Source organism: Pleurodeles waltl, chromosome 1_2 (genome assembly GCF_031143425.1).
Source record: "Pleurodeles waltl isolate 20211129_DDA chromosome 1_2, aPleWal1.hap1.20221129, whole genome shotgun sequence".
In the NCBI taxonomy this organism is placed as follows: domain Eukaryota; kingdom Metazoa; phylum Chordata; class Amphibia; order Caudata; family Salamandridae; genus Pleurodeles; species Pleurodeles waltl.
The window spans coordinates 158,621,052-158,636,805 of NC_090437.1; the positions used below are offsets into that span (position 1 = coordinate 158,621,052).

The following is a 15,754-nucleotide window of genomic DNA, read 5'->3' on the forward strand; positions in this document are numbered from 1 at the left end:
CTGCTTTGCCCTTTTTTGAAGTTCCTTGGGTAGATGCTCGATGAGGTGTTGCATCTCATCCCAATGGGCTCTGTCATAGCGCGCAAGTAGTGCTTGAGAGTTAGCGATGCGCCACTGGTTTGCAGCTTGTACTGCGACCCTTTTCCCAGCTGCATCGAACTTGCGGCTCTCTTTATCTTTAGGAGGTGCTTTATATTTCTTTTCCACCCTTGGCGTTATTGCCCTACTTTTGACCGGCTCCTTGAAGATTTCCTTTGCGTGCCGAAGCATACCTGGCAGCATAGGCAGGCTTTGGTAGGAGCTGTGGGTGGAGGAGAGGGTGTTGAATAAAAAGTCATCCTCGACTTGTTCTGAGTGGAGGTTTACGTTGTGGAATTGTGCTGCTCTAGCCACCACTTGAGAATATGCTGTGCTGTCTTCAGGTGGTGAGGGCTTTGTTGGATATGCCTCCGAACTGTTGTCCGACACTGGGGCGTCATATAAGTCCCAAGCGTCTTGATCTTGGTCACCTTGGCTCATGGTGGTGTGAGCCGGGGAATGTGACGGAGTTTGCGTCGGTGAGACGTTAATTACAGGTGGAGGAGAGGGTGGCGGAGTCACCTTTTTCACCATCTTTGTTTGTGGCGCCTGGTCTGTTTGAAACTCCAGTCTCCTTTTTCTCCTAATAGGGGGAAGGGTACTTATTTTTCCTGTTCCCTGCTGTATGAAAATACGTTTTTGCGTATGGTCCACTTCGGTGGATTGCAGCTGTTCCTCAAACCTATGCTTTCGCATCTGAGAGGACAGTGATTGCTCCTCTGTATAAGAGCCTGGACCTGGGTCGGTTACGGGTTGTTTCGGCACCGAAACCCTGCCTGTATCTTTTTTCGGCTCTGAGGTGGCTTTTTTCTTTTTTAGAGTCGAAACCTCTCGGCGTCGATCTTCGTCGGCGTCGCTGTCTCGGCGTCCAGCCGTTTCTACACCGCTATCTCGGTGTCGTTGCTTCTCTCCAGCACTTTCTCGATCCCGAGAAGGCTGCGTGCCGGTGTCTCGACCGGAGTCGGACGATCTCGGCACTGTTTGGGCCTTTTTCGGTGCCGATGGTCGGTCACCGAACTTATGGGTGGAGCCATGGCCTGGTGGCAGTGGCGTCCCCTGGGCCTTGTCACTTTTCTTATGTGTTGTTTTCAACGTCTTACTCACGGTTCTTTGATCGTCGAATTCCTCGGAGTCAAACTCACAGCAATTCTTAGGTATCGACAGGCTAAGTTGACGGTCACATGCCCCCCCCCTTCATCACTCATCACACACATCCTCTTTCAAAATAGAGCAGGGGGCACACACCTTACTATGTCCAAGACCTTACGAGCTTCAGACATATGGGTTCTTTCCCCTTCAGGCTAGGAGGCTGACTCTTCCTGATTTAATTATGCTTAGGCCACCATGTTTATATGCTACTACCTTCTTGGACCAGTCAAATCATTCATGATGGAAATGATATAGTCACTTCTGGGTTTATGTTTATGCTTTTATTTGCAGGAATGTGGGGGGAGGTGGGTGGTTGGTGGGAGACTTTATGGACCTATGCGAAGACCTCCGGTCTTATACTGCTGAATTGAGACCATGGGGGGGTATTGTTATTGTGATGCTTGCCCCTTGTCTGCACTTGATCTTTTTTATAATATGTACTGGATGCAATTGCTAAATGTGTGTTGTTCTCATTTAAAATGCTAAATAAAGTTGTAAAAAAAAAACATGTATGTGGTCATACAAGCAAGCATGGCCATGTATGCCATCAGATAGTAACACACACAAGCACATGATGGACACTTATGTACATAGTATGCCAACCACACATTGTCATGCACAGGACTGTGTACTTGTATTCATAGTTCAACATCCCAGCCCACTGTGGCAAATGGGTTCTGCTCATTTAATCCCCCTGGATTTTTCACTTTTTGACTACCTGGTGTTGGATTTTTACTGTGTATCTTACGGAGCCTCACTCACTGTACAATATGTCATTCTGTGAAAATGGTCTTAATGCTAACTGCCAGTGCCCTCCTTTTAACATAAAACCTGCTGTTGCACACCTAGAACAAAATGCTCTGGGCTAGTCACATGCAAACATGTCTGCACTTGTGTGTCCACGTATGCAGGCTGACTACGTGAGACCAATGTAAAGCTCAGCTTTGTATCTCACAGTTAGACTATAGCAGAAGTGACCACTCCTGGAATGGTTCTGACCTGGTGTAGAACTTATAATGTGAGTGGGCATTCATAGTGTAGGGCCATAGTGCTTAACTGAAAAGAGTGGGTGATTTATTGAATGATATATTATGGGCGAAATCTGCACCAAATCACAGTTTCACCTATGAAGGTCTAGAGATACCATATAGTATCAATTCTAGGGAAAACATGCACCCTGAGTGCAGATCTAAACATTGTTTTTGTGATACTGTACTGCTTAAGGCACTTGGATAAACTGTCATATTTCCCTGGCTCAGTTCAAAATCCAATCCCATGCCTTTGTTGCCCTATAAAATCAATCTTAACTACAATTCTGGCCAGCCAGAGGATTAAAAGCCACCCCACACAAAAGAACCATTTCCCAGTGCTTGGCCCAGTTCCTGGTTAAGTGAGGGATGGGGAGGAAATATTAATCTGTGAATTAAGTTTTCACATGGCATCTGGCCTGGGCAAGCTCACAGTCAAAAACAAAGCGGGAAGTCAAACCTCTGGAGCCAAACACAGGAGGGGCTTCCCTTTAAAGCTTTGGTGGGGAGGAATCAGGCAGCTGTGTCAGTTGGGGATGTGGCTGAAAATGAAGTGCCAGATTTCCAGAAAATACTCACAAAATGGGCAACGGCTCACAGTCAGGGAAACCTCTATTCTTAATTTTTACAGGGGCATGCATGGAATCCCACCCCTAGGGCCCGATTCAATTAAAACTGTCCCAGAGAATCCAGGCTCCCTGTCACAGTAGGCACCAGGAAAGAAAGCTACCACACTTCGTAGTGACGTGGTGTGCGTCTCCTGCACCCCATACCCATGTCTGGGGGGGAAGTATGGAGTGCACTGCTGACCTCTCCACTTGTTGGGCGGGTAGCTGGTGGGGGCCTTAGGGCTTTCCCGGAGACTCACTACACAACACAGCACCCAGGTGCCCAGAGAGGTCATGGGCACTCAGTATTACAAAATGTTAACGTATTAAAAGCGCAGCAAAAGGCCACATTTGTTATAAAAAAGAAATGTTTAAAGTATCTCTGCAAGCGACTCCTCTGCTGAGGCCGAGATGCACCCCAAAAAGCATTCCAAGAGTAGGAAAGGTGCAATTTTTTCTGTGGTGCTCCAGAAAGGATAAGGGCATCACCAACAATCGAGCAGTATTGAGGGGCTGCCAGAGGGGTATCACCTCCCCAACACACACACAGAAGATAGCCCCAAAAAGGCTGCCCTATGTTTCCAAGTGAGTCACAATGATGTCCCCAGGAGATGTTTTCAATGTTTCTAAGGACTCTTTGAGCTTTTGCACCTAGGTTTTGGAGTGCGGGGACTACTTTTGGCTGGTTCTAAAGCTGCAGTAGAATCATGTTAAAAGTTTAAAAAAAAAAAAATAATTCATAATAATAAAGACCATTGCGCACACTTAATTGAATGAATGATGCCTTACTGATAACAGATGCTGAAAGTGATCACTTAATATGTTAATGTTGTAGAAAGATAGTACCCACAGAACTGATTTTAATGTGTCGCATATGTTGTGTGAGCTATTTTCGCCTTTCATTTAGTGCGGTGACACCATGACAAAGTCAGTACACGTGCCTTTTTGAAAGCAACACTTATATTATGTCCAGTAAAAAGTGAGTTATTGTGATTATAAGTTTCAAGCCTTGCTGGGGAGTGAAGAGGTGTACAGGGTGTCACCATAGATATTTACATTTGCATAATTGTATATATTTGTAATTTAATGCATAGTATTCAGTATTGTGTTTAGGTAAAGAAGTAGTTTTTCTTTTTACACGAAAAAGCTCAGACTGGAAAATCATTTATTGACTGTTTATTGGTAACCAGAGAGCTGTGGTACTAGCTCACACAACCTCCCACGAGTAGACTTCGGACTGCTCTGCCTCTCTACCATGAAAGTGTCAAGTTCTAATATGTGGTTTGTAGTTTCCCTGTAACCTGAAGGTTACAGATGTATTACTTAGGAAAGGCACATCCTAGTAACAGACTTTCTTACATACACTAAACACTGGTGCGTACAGGCACTCAAACACACCACAGTTTCCCGTGTTTAGAGCAAAGATCTAAGATTGCAAGGACAGGAGATGTACAATACTCATTTTCCAACATCGTGTGATGACAAGTTGATTAATAATCCAATCATAGTAATAATAGTATAATATTTATTTAAATCATCATTACCGTACCATAGAAAAAGCCAATCAAATCATCCACAGTGCAGGTCCATGGCAAACCCCGTACTTTCACAACAGCCATTGTTGAAGGAGAAGGATTCTTTTGGTACTGTGTAAGTGGGGGGTATTTCTCCTCTTTACAACCAACATGGGTCCACTTTAAAAAAAAAAAAAAAAACAACAATCAGTATGAGATGCATAACTCCCTCCGCAATACTTTTCAAACTTAATTTATGAAGATGCACATTAAGTTAGTTACAGTATGTCAATACCCTAAAAGTATTAGCTCAGAAAAGGAACCAGTGACAATGGAAGCATGTTTTAATGAAAACACTTAAGCCAATAACAACAATGCATGTGCTAGCGGTGTAACAAAACTTGAGGTGGGCCCCTGCAAAGTCACTGGAGGGGACCCTTCCCCCTGGACTCAGTCAGGGGCCTGCCGCACGTGAACAATGCAGTGTACTCAGGGGATCCCCGGGGCTGGGGCCCCCAACCGCAGGGGGTGCAGGGGCCTTTGTTACACCACTGGCTTGTGCCCATCTGTGGTAATTGGCCAAATGTTTTCTCTTCACACTATAAAGCACTTATTTGGGTGTAGTACTTTTAGTGCAGACCTACTTGTCATGATTTTTACAGTTTACATACTCTGTATCAGGGTCTACACTACATACCCACATAGGTGACATCTTCATAGAAGTCAGGAAAGAAATGATGGGTAGGACGCACGCAATGTGTTATATCAACAGGCATGTGGAATTCCTATCGCCCTACACCTAAAACATATTTCATTGTCATGGGCAAGAATTCATGTTTATTTTGTGTACAGGATAACTAGACCCAGCCTTCTGTAGCAGTCCTTTGGCTGCCACTTTACACTGCCCATGTATGGCTGTGGGAAGGAGGGTTGTCTGCAACAAACGCAAGATATGCTGCCATCTGGTTGAAATGTTCGAAACAGTACATATGGTTCATTAATATAAAGCCTTCTCTGTTGGTGATCGCTTCAAGGAAAGAACAAGCATTAAACTCGCCTTACATTACTGACGGGTTTCAAAATGAAAATGCTTAGAAATCTGCTAAATGTAACAATTTGTGATTATTCGCAATACTCTTGGCAAGACCTGGAGACCCACCAAGCAAAGCCAGTTGATACTCACCAGAATTCAGAATAATGAAACACAGTTGCAAACAACTGAAGAGAAAATTGCGCACTAGCAGAGATGCCATAGACTGAGCCACCTTCAAGTCAGCCCTAAACGAATACCACTGGCACGTCAAAGTCATAATAAAAGACAGGCTAGCAAACTACAAAGAAGCAAGCACCAACTACACCAAGGAACTTTTCAGCATCCAATAAACTCTCCTTTTTGACTGCCACTGAGAACCCTCAAAAGATATCTGCGACAAGCTAGTGAACCACTTCCACAACAAGATACCAATCATGTACAGGAACTTCAAACCCCAACCCATCGACCTCCAAAGACTCCTCACTCCTATGAACGACACCCCAGACCATCCGCTCACCACAAGGAAACATTTTGTTACAGAGAACACCACAACCATTGTGAACTCCATCCATACAGGTTCACCCACAGACCCTCGCCCCCACTGCTTCTTCAAACTTGGAAGAAAGGAGATCAGCTGCCATCTCACCACCATCCTCAATGCATCCATCTCCACAGCCACCTTCCCCGATTCATGGAAATATGCACAAGTCAGACCCCTCCTCAAGAAACCCGCCGGCAATCCCAGAAATCTCCAAAACTACAGCCCAGATCTTACTGCTCTCTTTTGCTGCCAAAGTCCTTGAGAAACCCATCAACTGGCAGCTCACGGAACACCTGGAGAGAAACAACCTCCTTGATGCCTCCCAATCCGGCTCCCATGCCAACCACAGCATTGTGACAACCCTGATGACCACCACTCAAGATATCCGCACCCTCCTTGACAGGGGAGAACCAGTGGACCTGATTCTCCTTAACCTCTCTGCAGCGTTCAATACCGCATCCCACCACACACTCATCAAGAGATTCCCTGTATCCCAGTGTGGTGCAGACGCCCTCAGGTGGATCATATCATTTCTGAAGAGACAAACCCACAGAACTAAAGAGCACCATCTGTTGCATCCCCCAAGGCTCATTCCTGAGCCTCATTGTCTTCAACACATACATGACACCCCTTGCCGACAGTCGGAACCCATAACCTCAACATCGTGTCCTACACCGACAACACCCAACTCATCCTCTCGCTCTTAGCAGACCCCTCCATCACAAGGACCAAAATTCACAACTGCATGAAGAGTGTTGCTGATAAGATGAAGACCAAGTGTCTTGTGCGCAATACTGACAAATACCGAAGTGCTGACTGATCTTTGGGAACGCCGCCTCTCCGTGGAATGATGTCTGATGGCCTACCAAACTGAGTCCCAACACCACACCAATAGACCACACCCACAAGCTGTGCATCATCCAGGATAGCAAACTCACCATGAAACAACAGATAAACGAGGTCTCCTCCGCCTGCTTTCCCACCCTCCGCATATTCCGAAGTATCATCAAACTGCTACCTGCCACAGTCAGCAGCCGGCTTGACCACAGTCAATACACTGTACGCAGGAACCACCGCCCAACTCAGGAAGATATTCCAGAGGATACAGAACTCAGCAGCCAGACTCATTCTCAATCTGCCCAAATGGACCCACAAAACCGCCTCTAGAACCTCCGCCGGCTTCCCATCTCAGAAAATATGCCAATTCAAGATTTTGATACACGCCATCAAAGCTGTCCAAATCCAGGGACCAGCATACATCAACCTCTACCGAATTTCCACCAATCCACCAGAAACCTGTGCTCTGCCTATCTCACACAGATACCACACATCCGCTGAAGCCGCTGTGGAGGCCGTTCCTTCTCCTACTTTGCCGCCAAGTCCTGGAACAGCCTTCCCCTCCACCTCCAGACATCACCCTGCCTGGCGGAATTCACGAAGAATCTCAAGACCTGGCTTTTCGACTAAACCCTTGAACCTAGCACCTGGATACACTCACAGGTGATTAGCAGCGTTAAAAAAATACCCAGTTGATAGACTGCTCCCAAAACATACCTTTATTACATACAGATATGTCCAGATGAATTGGTGATCGTTTGCTTTTAATATAAAATACACCTATAAAATACTTGCAATTTGAAGGGGAAAAAAAAAAAAAGGCTGAAGTTTGCATTTACACTCCACAATTGTGCAATTTACTCTTAAAATAAAAAGTACTCAAAAAATATTTAGAAATAAAAAAAATAAAAAAATTAACACACACAAAGATTTCAGTTTTCCTCAACGTTTGAAATTCTATGGACAGCTTTGAATGCCATTCCTTGAGGCATTTAATAAGTTGCTGGATTAATTCCAAAAACGCTAATAACTGAAAAGCAGTGTAAAAGACCAACAAGTGAAAATTCATTAGGGCCCCAAACTCAAAGAAAGGTAAAAAAGTGCACCCACAAATCTAAGCAGATTTACGACTTCCTTGAATTCACAAATGTTTATGTATGTACGCCCAGAAACCTGCAACATTTGCACGTTTCCAGGCTTACTCGAAGCAAACAATTGTGAAATTCATTTTAGCATTAATAAATATACAAACCTTAATTTGTTCCCGTGAAGATGTATTTAAACAAGTGGAAATTCACTTGTTAAAGCTTTGTTTCTTTTTTTCTCCAAGGAGAGAATACTTTCCAACGGAGAAACTCGTTTCCAAACAAAGGTTTTACTCCTGTCTTTGCCAGGAGTAAAGTTGCAACCTTCTCCAGAGTGGGAAAATGTTGCAGAGGAGTTGGTAGACTCTTAAAACATTTAAGTTTGCAGATGTCCAAAATGCCAGTGGGCATTCCAATCTTGAAACAACCACTTCTCGTCTGTTTTCAGCACATGGGTAGATTTGCTCACGTGAAAATCTTTATGTAAGTACATTTTTAAGGAGTACAAAACAAGCGATTAAGCATGTAAGCCAAACTTATGCACGGTAATATTTTTAAAAATTGGGCCCATAACAGTTCAACTGTAACAAGACCTTGCAGAGTTCATCAAGCAGTAAAAAAATAAATGTCTAGTCAGTGATAAATGGTTAGGGTAAAGGCTCACAATTGTAGCAATGGAACTGAGGCACGCTGAAATTAACTGAGGTGCTCAAGATGTATAAATTGTGGTCAAATGGGGAAGGTCAGACTGCAAATGGTTTCGAGCCTCTGCCAGAAACGAAGGCACTGGTCCACAAGTATCATCTGGGTTTATTAACAATAACATTTACTCAAATCATTACAAATAAATTTCCCAGAGCAATTCACAAGATACTTTCTCAGAAAGTAAAGTTAAGAAACCGAGCAATGGCACAATTAGAACAATAATATATCCTGAACCCTGCTGTAATCTGTATTCCGGCATAATAGAAACAGCTGGCAAATACAGTAATCTACCATTATAAGAAAGCTGGCCTAAACCGATCCCATTCATAAACTGGGCTCCTGCGTATGCGGAATTTGGGAATATTTAAAGGATTTACACAAATAGATCCCTGATATATTCAGAGTCCAGCATAATCTAAGTGACAACATCAGAGCCTAGCTAGAATCAAAACCCTTACCCAGTATAAGCCCTCACACAATGTGATATGCTTTTAGCAAAGATCTGACAATGTGAGCCCTGCCATAATTTGTCGCATTACTATGGCACCATGTAAGCCAAAAATTGTTTTATTAACTAGCAAGTGGATTTCTGAATCATCGCATCTCCTGGATTAGTAGATATTATATAAAATTCCATGCCCCTGAAAACGTAAACGTTCAGATAAGAGGCTTTCACCTCATGCTCTATTACTTGTGTTTGATACTTATTTTGGGTGTGCAGGATTTATTAAATGTTCTTATAGTGATGCAGCAGAAGGAGTGCTGTGGGGAATAGAACCAAAAAAAAAAAAAAAAAAAAAAAAAACAACATGAAACCATGCTCAGTCAGAGTCCTGGAAAGGGCTGAGATGTAGCAGTGTAGTTCCTACCAGTTGTCTGGAGCTTTGGGGTTTGATTGTTGTACAGTTGTTAGCAAAAACAGGGGGGTGGTAGGAAGCCACTACAGGAAAAAACCTTTGGGAAGAAAATAGAGCTGAACTCCACAGAAACTAACCTGTCCTGAGACTGAGGAGCTCTATACAGTCCACAAAGGTTACACTACTCAGTAACTCGCTGGACGGTAAAAAGAATGCCTAAACAATGGCTAGTAAGCATCCTATCTCAAGTTAAGTGCAATTTTGATGCATAGTTGGAATAAGTCCTCTAAAAGGCTCCCACAGGGAAAAGTCTGAAGAGATTATTTAGGGGCCTGCTTGCGGACATCTGCCATGCTTTACTTCCTTTTTCCAGTTTTTGTTTAGACGACTCCACATCTGCGAGCCCACTGAATGCAGTCAAAGTTTTGTTTTTGTGCCATCATTAGAAAACAAGGCACTGCTGGACAGGGAGCACACAGAAGTGTAACCCCACACAGAGCGAGAGGTACCTTCCTCTCACTGACCAAACCAAGGACAGATGGTTAATGACAGACGAAATTGTACTTTTGGGTATAGGCCTTTTTAAATGTACCCCTTGGAAGGCAGTCTAATGGCTACTTGTGTACATAATCAGTTCAGTCACTAGTAGCTAAGTTCCTCGCTTCACCTGTGTTTATACAGTGGAACATGATGGCTAGTGACTATGGCATATGTTATGATTCATCTGCTTGGAAATCCATGACCTTGGTAAATGTCTTCTACACTACAATGAAGCACAAGATGGAGATTACTCCTCGGGTTTCATTATGTACATGACAAGTTGTATTTACCTGCACCCTTCAAGACCTCTAGCTGAGGGGGAAAATCTCCATCATCCTACCAAGTCTCTGCTCTACCTATCTATCAATTTTGCTTTTGTATGTTGTGCCTTCTTATTTATTGAAAAAGCTTATGTTCTGCTTAGGATGTACGTCCCATCCTTCCCTGTATACACATGCCATAGCCATCTATGCCCCCCACCCCGTATTGTGTTGACAACTGTCTAAAAGCTGGAAAGAACCCACCTAGAAGTTAAACCTGTAGACCTCTTCTACAGTTCCTTTGACGTTTGAAGATAAAGCCAATGATGACGCATCATTCTGTGGTTGATCACATCCCTGGAATGGCTTTGATTTTCTGCTTCTGCCCCCTGGAACTTGAACTGGCCATTACATGTTCTTATTCCTCATCTAGATGTATGCCCCTACTATGCACACTAAAACTTACTCTGCTATCATTCAATATTGCAGTCAACCAAGTATGGCCAAGACCTAAAGTATTTGGAAGACCCCACAAGACTGGTTAATCTTAAGACACTGGACAAATGTATTTTTGGCCAGGGCGGATGGCTGAGGGACAACCAACAAGGGTTGGTTTCTAAGACTTGCAAGGAAAAGAAATTGGAATGACACTTGGGGTTAGCATAAAATTTAAAGCATGCCATTCCCACCACATTCCTACTTGCAATAGTAGCAGTTTGTGTGGGTATTTGCCCAGAACAATTTATTTTCCAAAGAACTGTGGACTTTTCTCTGCCCATGCACTACATCTGCCGCTGCTTAACAATATTCTTTTCACCATGTGTGCTGACACAAAGGGGCTCTCATCTTGTACTTACAGAGGCAATTTCTTTTGTGGTATGGAGCCAACAGAGGACAGCTACAAACTAGGAACTTGTTCCTGAGTAAAGCAGTTTTTATACCCGTCAGTGTGTAGACCATATTAAGTGATATTACCCATAATACAATCCTCTTCATAATACATACCAGATCCAAAAGGACACTGAGTCCATTCCAATGACGAACTAAAACTCATCAGCAAATGTCTGCCAGCTGTCAAATTGCAGTTACCTTTCTCAGAATTGTCCTTTGGTGCTAAAGGCAGGTTGAGACCTGTGGTGGAAGCCTGCTGTATTTCCACCTACTCTTTCTCACCAGCAACCTTTCTCTGGATGCAGTGCCTAAATTAAGGGGTAGAGGGATTGGGAAACCGATATGCATAATGTGTTTTCTATGCATAGAAAGCACATTTCCTACAGCATTTCCACCAATGGTAGCCCCCGTTTGAATACTGACTTGAGGACCAAATCAAATAGTAATTGGTCCTTTGGCATGTTGGTAGCACACACTTACCTCTTCATGTTCACAGATCACTGGATCCCATGTGGCTCCTGTAAACTACACATTGTAACACTGAATCCAGTTCTTTGGCATCCTCAAATGAGAATCTTTTGTGGGCTGGGAATCCCTCAGGTGAACTCAGTTACCCAAAGTGCCTTCCTCACAAAGCAAAGCATCTATATGTTTTCTCGTTCTTAGATTTTCCACAGACAGTCCAGATCACCATTGCCCTACTGTAGTTGACTTGGGAGTAAGCAAAGAGACTTTACCAGGAAGCCTCAATCTTACTATAACCAAAACTACAAACAATACAAATACAGCACCCAGGTTATTACACCTCCAAGCTCCCTCCTGACTGCCCACAGCCAAATTTTCCTCCTTCAAGACACCCATGATGTTATATCACAATTTAAGGGAAAACTCTGCAATAGACACATACTGTAATAGGACCCTGCCCTCTAAAATGGCAAATCTACTAAACGTCCTTCAAGAACACACACATTAGGGGCCATCTTTCTCTGGTTAGGGGTAGAAAATCGAAAACTCTGTCAGCAAATAAATGAAGCATCCAATATTGCCAGGTATTTAGGAAGACCAGCTAAGTCCTCAAGGGTATCAAACAGATTGCACTGCCATCCTAAAGCATTATCAAACTGTGACCATCATACGCGATAAATCAGCCACCCACAAAAGATGGTAGGTTTCAGCACATTCAGATGTAGAACTCAATCCTCTTCCCTCAACTCCACGTTTAAGCACAGCTACAGGATTACCTCTCTGCTTATCAAACATTACACTAAAACCAATTGCTATGTAGGCCACGCTATAAACCACACTACTCCAACCAACATAACCAATGATGTAGCATGCTACACTTCCAGCGTAAGGCAATTCAGAGTCTTTTTAGGATAGGAGGCTCTATAAAAATAGAACTGCCATACAGTTGGGACAACAATGATAATTATCAGTAGATGCAACAGATAATGCCCAATTATCAATATCAATGATGCCTCGGATCCCCAAGAATAAACCTCGTATTTGAGCAACTAGAGATATATACTTGTTTCCTTCTGTTGTGACCCTCAGCATGTCAGGGGAGAAATGAGGTGCACCCAGGTCTATAAAAGTGAACCTCCCCACGAATCAAACTAGAGTCTCCCTGCCTCAGACAGGCCTCGAAAAATCATAAAATAATGTTACTAGACCTGCAGGTCAAGCGACTTGAATAATCTATTTGACCTCACTGTAATGTACATGATCCATGAACTGACTCAAATTATGTAATCCTGGCAAATATTTTATTTTGCCGAGTCGTCTTTTACTTCAAATATCACATGACAGCACCTTAAAATATGTGAGCTGAGTATGCCTAGTGTGCACAAAAGTTGTTTGATTTAGACTAAACTGTTGCTCCGTGTATAATAAATATGTAGCCCACATAAGGGAGCACATGAATCATGACTTGCCTCTTTGTTCACTATTTGTACTGTTATCAGGGCAGGAGGAAGGAATGTTTTTCATTTCAGGTTTTAAAAACTGTCACTTTTAATAAATATTACTAAAGCACCACATGGTAGTGCACTGTCCTTTACAGACAGCACATTTCCTTTGAAATGGCCACAAACCTTACCATTGACATGCATTTTTATTGATAAAACTATATGGCACAGAAACAATGTGTGTCAATCGGGTTTCAGCAAATATCTATCATTTGCACAACACCAAGTAAAGTGTTTTGATCCTATCAAAATCTTTGTTTCTATCAGCACTTCAAAACTTAAAACAAACACCAGCAAAGCCAATGGGTCCTACCTATGCAAAAGCTATTGGCTTTGCCAATGTTTTAACCGTGCTGTAGACCAGGGTGGTTGCCTTTCAGCATAACTAAAAGTTAGTGGGGGTAAAGCAAAATAGAGATGAGTTGATTCAAGTGGAGTGCCATGGTGTTGTGGAGAAAGTACAGCATTTTAGAGTGGAAGGGTGTGGAGTAGAGCTGAAAGGTATAGAGTGGAGTATTGTATCAGCGTAGAGTGGCATAACATTTTGTGGAGTGGTGTACAGCAGAGTAGAGTGGCATATAAGGTGCTGCGTAGAGTTGTTGTAGAGTGGAGTGTCAGAGTGGAGTAGTGTAGCAGTGTGGAATGGCAGAGTGAAGTAGTGTTGTAGAGTCAAGTGATGGTAGAGTGAAATGGCAGAGTGGAGTACTGTGTCATAGAATGGAGTAAAGTGGCATGGAGTGGCATAGAGGGAGTTGCATAGAGCAGAGTTGTGTTGTTGAGTGGTGTAGAGTTTAATGGACTAGAATGCCATAGAGTGAAGTATTGTAGAGTGTAATGTTGTAGAGTGGAGGACAATGGGCGAGGTTAACATGGCATAAAGTACAGACGTGCAGAGTAGATTGGGGTAGAGTGCAGTGGAGTAGAGTGCATTGGTTTTGAGTAAAGTGATTTAGAGGGCAGGGACGTAGGGTACAGTAACCTAGAGTTCAATGGCGTACAGTATATTGTTTCAGAGTAGAGTGAAGTGGCGTAGAGTAATGGTACTGGGTGGAGTGGTGCAGGGATTAGTGGTGCAGGGTAGCAGTGGCGCAGGGTTTCAGAATAGATTAGAGTGGCTTAGACCTGAGTGCAATGGCGTGAAGTTGAGTAGTGTGCAGTAGAGTGCAGCATAGAGTACAGTAGTGTAGAGTATAGTGGAGTCACATACAGCACAATGATGTAGAGTGGCATAGAGTGCAGTGCGGAGTGACATTGAGTTCAGTGGCAGCGAGTGCAGTCTTGCAGAGTAGGGGATCACAGAGTCCAGTGGCGCAGAGTGAATTGGTGCAGTGAGCAGTGGGGTAGAGTACACTGGTACAGAGTAGAATAGAGTAACTTAGCGTGCAGTGGTTTGGAGTGGTGTATAGTGGCATAGAGGTCAGTGGCACAGAGTAGTTTGTGCAGAGTCCAGTGGCGCAGAGTACATTGGTTTTGAGCATAGTGGTGTTTAGGGCACTGGAGTACAGTGTAGTGGTTTGGAGTACAGTGGCATAGAAGGCAATTGCGTAGAGTGGTGCAGAGTGCAGTGGTGTAGAGTTCAGTGGCAGAGTGCAGTGTTGCAGAGTAAACCGTTGTAGAGTGCAGTGGTGTATAGTAGAGTGCCGTGGCGTAAAGTGGTGCAGAGTAGAGTGGCATAGAGAGCGTTGGCATACAGTGCATTGGTTTTTAGTAAAGTAGTGTAAGTGCACTGGCGTACAGTGATGTAGAGTGGCAGAGAGTGGCAGTGTCGCAGAGTGGATTGAGAGTAGAATGGAGCAGTGCATGGTATAGTGGCATAGAGTGCAGAGCAGATTAGTGTGGCGTAGACTGGATTAGCATAAAGTGCACTGGTGTAGAGTGGAATGGGACAGAGTAAAGTGCACTGGTGTAGACAGCAGTGGTATAGAGTGCAGTGTTGCAGAGTAAAGTGGCAAAGAGCGGCGTGGCACAGAGTAGAGTGGAGCAGTGTAAAGAGCAGTGGCGAAGAGTACAGTGGTGCAGAGTAGAGTGGTGTGGAGCAGAGAGGCGTTCAGTGAACTGATGTAGAGTGGAGTGGTATAGAGTAGAGTGCAGTAACAGCGTGGAGTGGCACAGCGTGGAGTGGTGCAGAGTAGAGTGGAGTGTCGGAAAGTTGAGTATGCATAGTGTGGCACCACACTGCCATTACAGACAACACATCTTCAATTGAAATTACCATTAGATTCGCACAGGCATTCATATAGTTTTACTGCTAAACGTATAAGGCACACAAAGAAAATCATGTACGGAAATGTCATCACCTAGTGTATCAATTTGTTTAAAATATTTGTTTCCACCACACTTAGGAAATGCCAAAAATAACGTGCGTAATTTGTGCTTGTCTACTTCTCATATACTCTGAAATATCTGCACAGTTCATTAACAGGCATTCAAATTTTGTTGCGTGCTAGGAAAAAAAAATCGGAATCATAGAGCCTATCTCAAGCAATCCCCTACTAGCCGGCATGATTGTCACATAAATCCTCTCACTTTGAGGTCATAGAAAGAAAACACCAAGCTCCCTGGATGACAGAGCCTGACAATTAGCCTCTGTCTTTGAATGCATTGCAAACGTGACAAGGTAAAATCGAGATTTAAAGGGCTGTTTCCAGATATCTAGTACTG

The 15,754-nt window shown here is 43.5% G+C and overlaps 1 protein-coding gene across 2 annotated transcripts in view; it reads right to left on the minus strand.

Annotated features, from left to right (window-relative positions):
- Positions 1-15,754, minus strand: part of GRSF1 (G-rich RNA sequence binding factor 1) — a 463,146-nt gene that overhangs the window by 397,402 nt on the left and 49,990 nt on the right. For both annotated transcript variants that reach the window (XM_069236866.1, XM_069236865.1), the window contains exon 2: positions 4,413-4,557. In XM_069236866.1, coding sequence (XP_069092967.1) covers positions 4,413-4,557 — 145 coding nt within the window. The remainder of the gene's footprint in view (positions 1-4,412; positions 4,558-15,754) is intronic.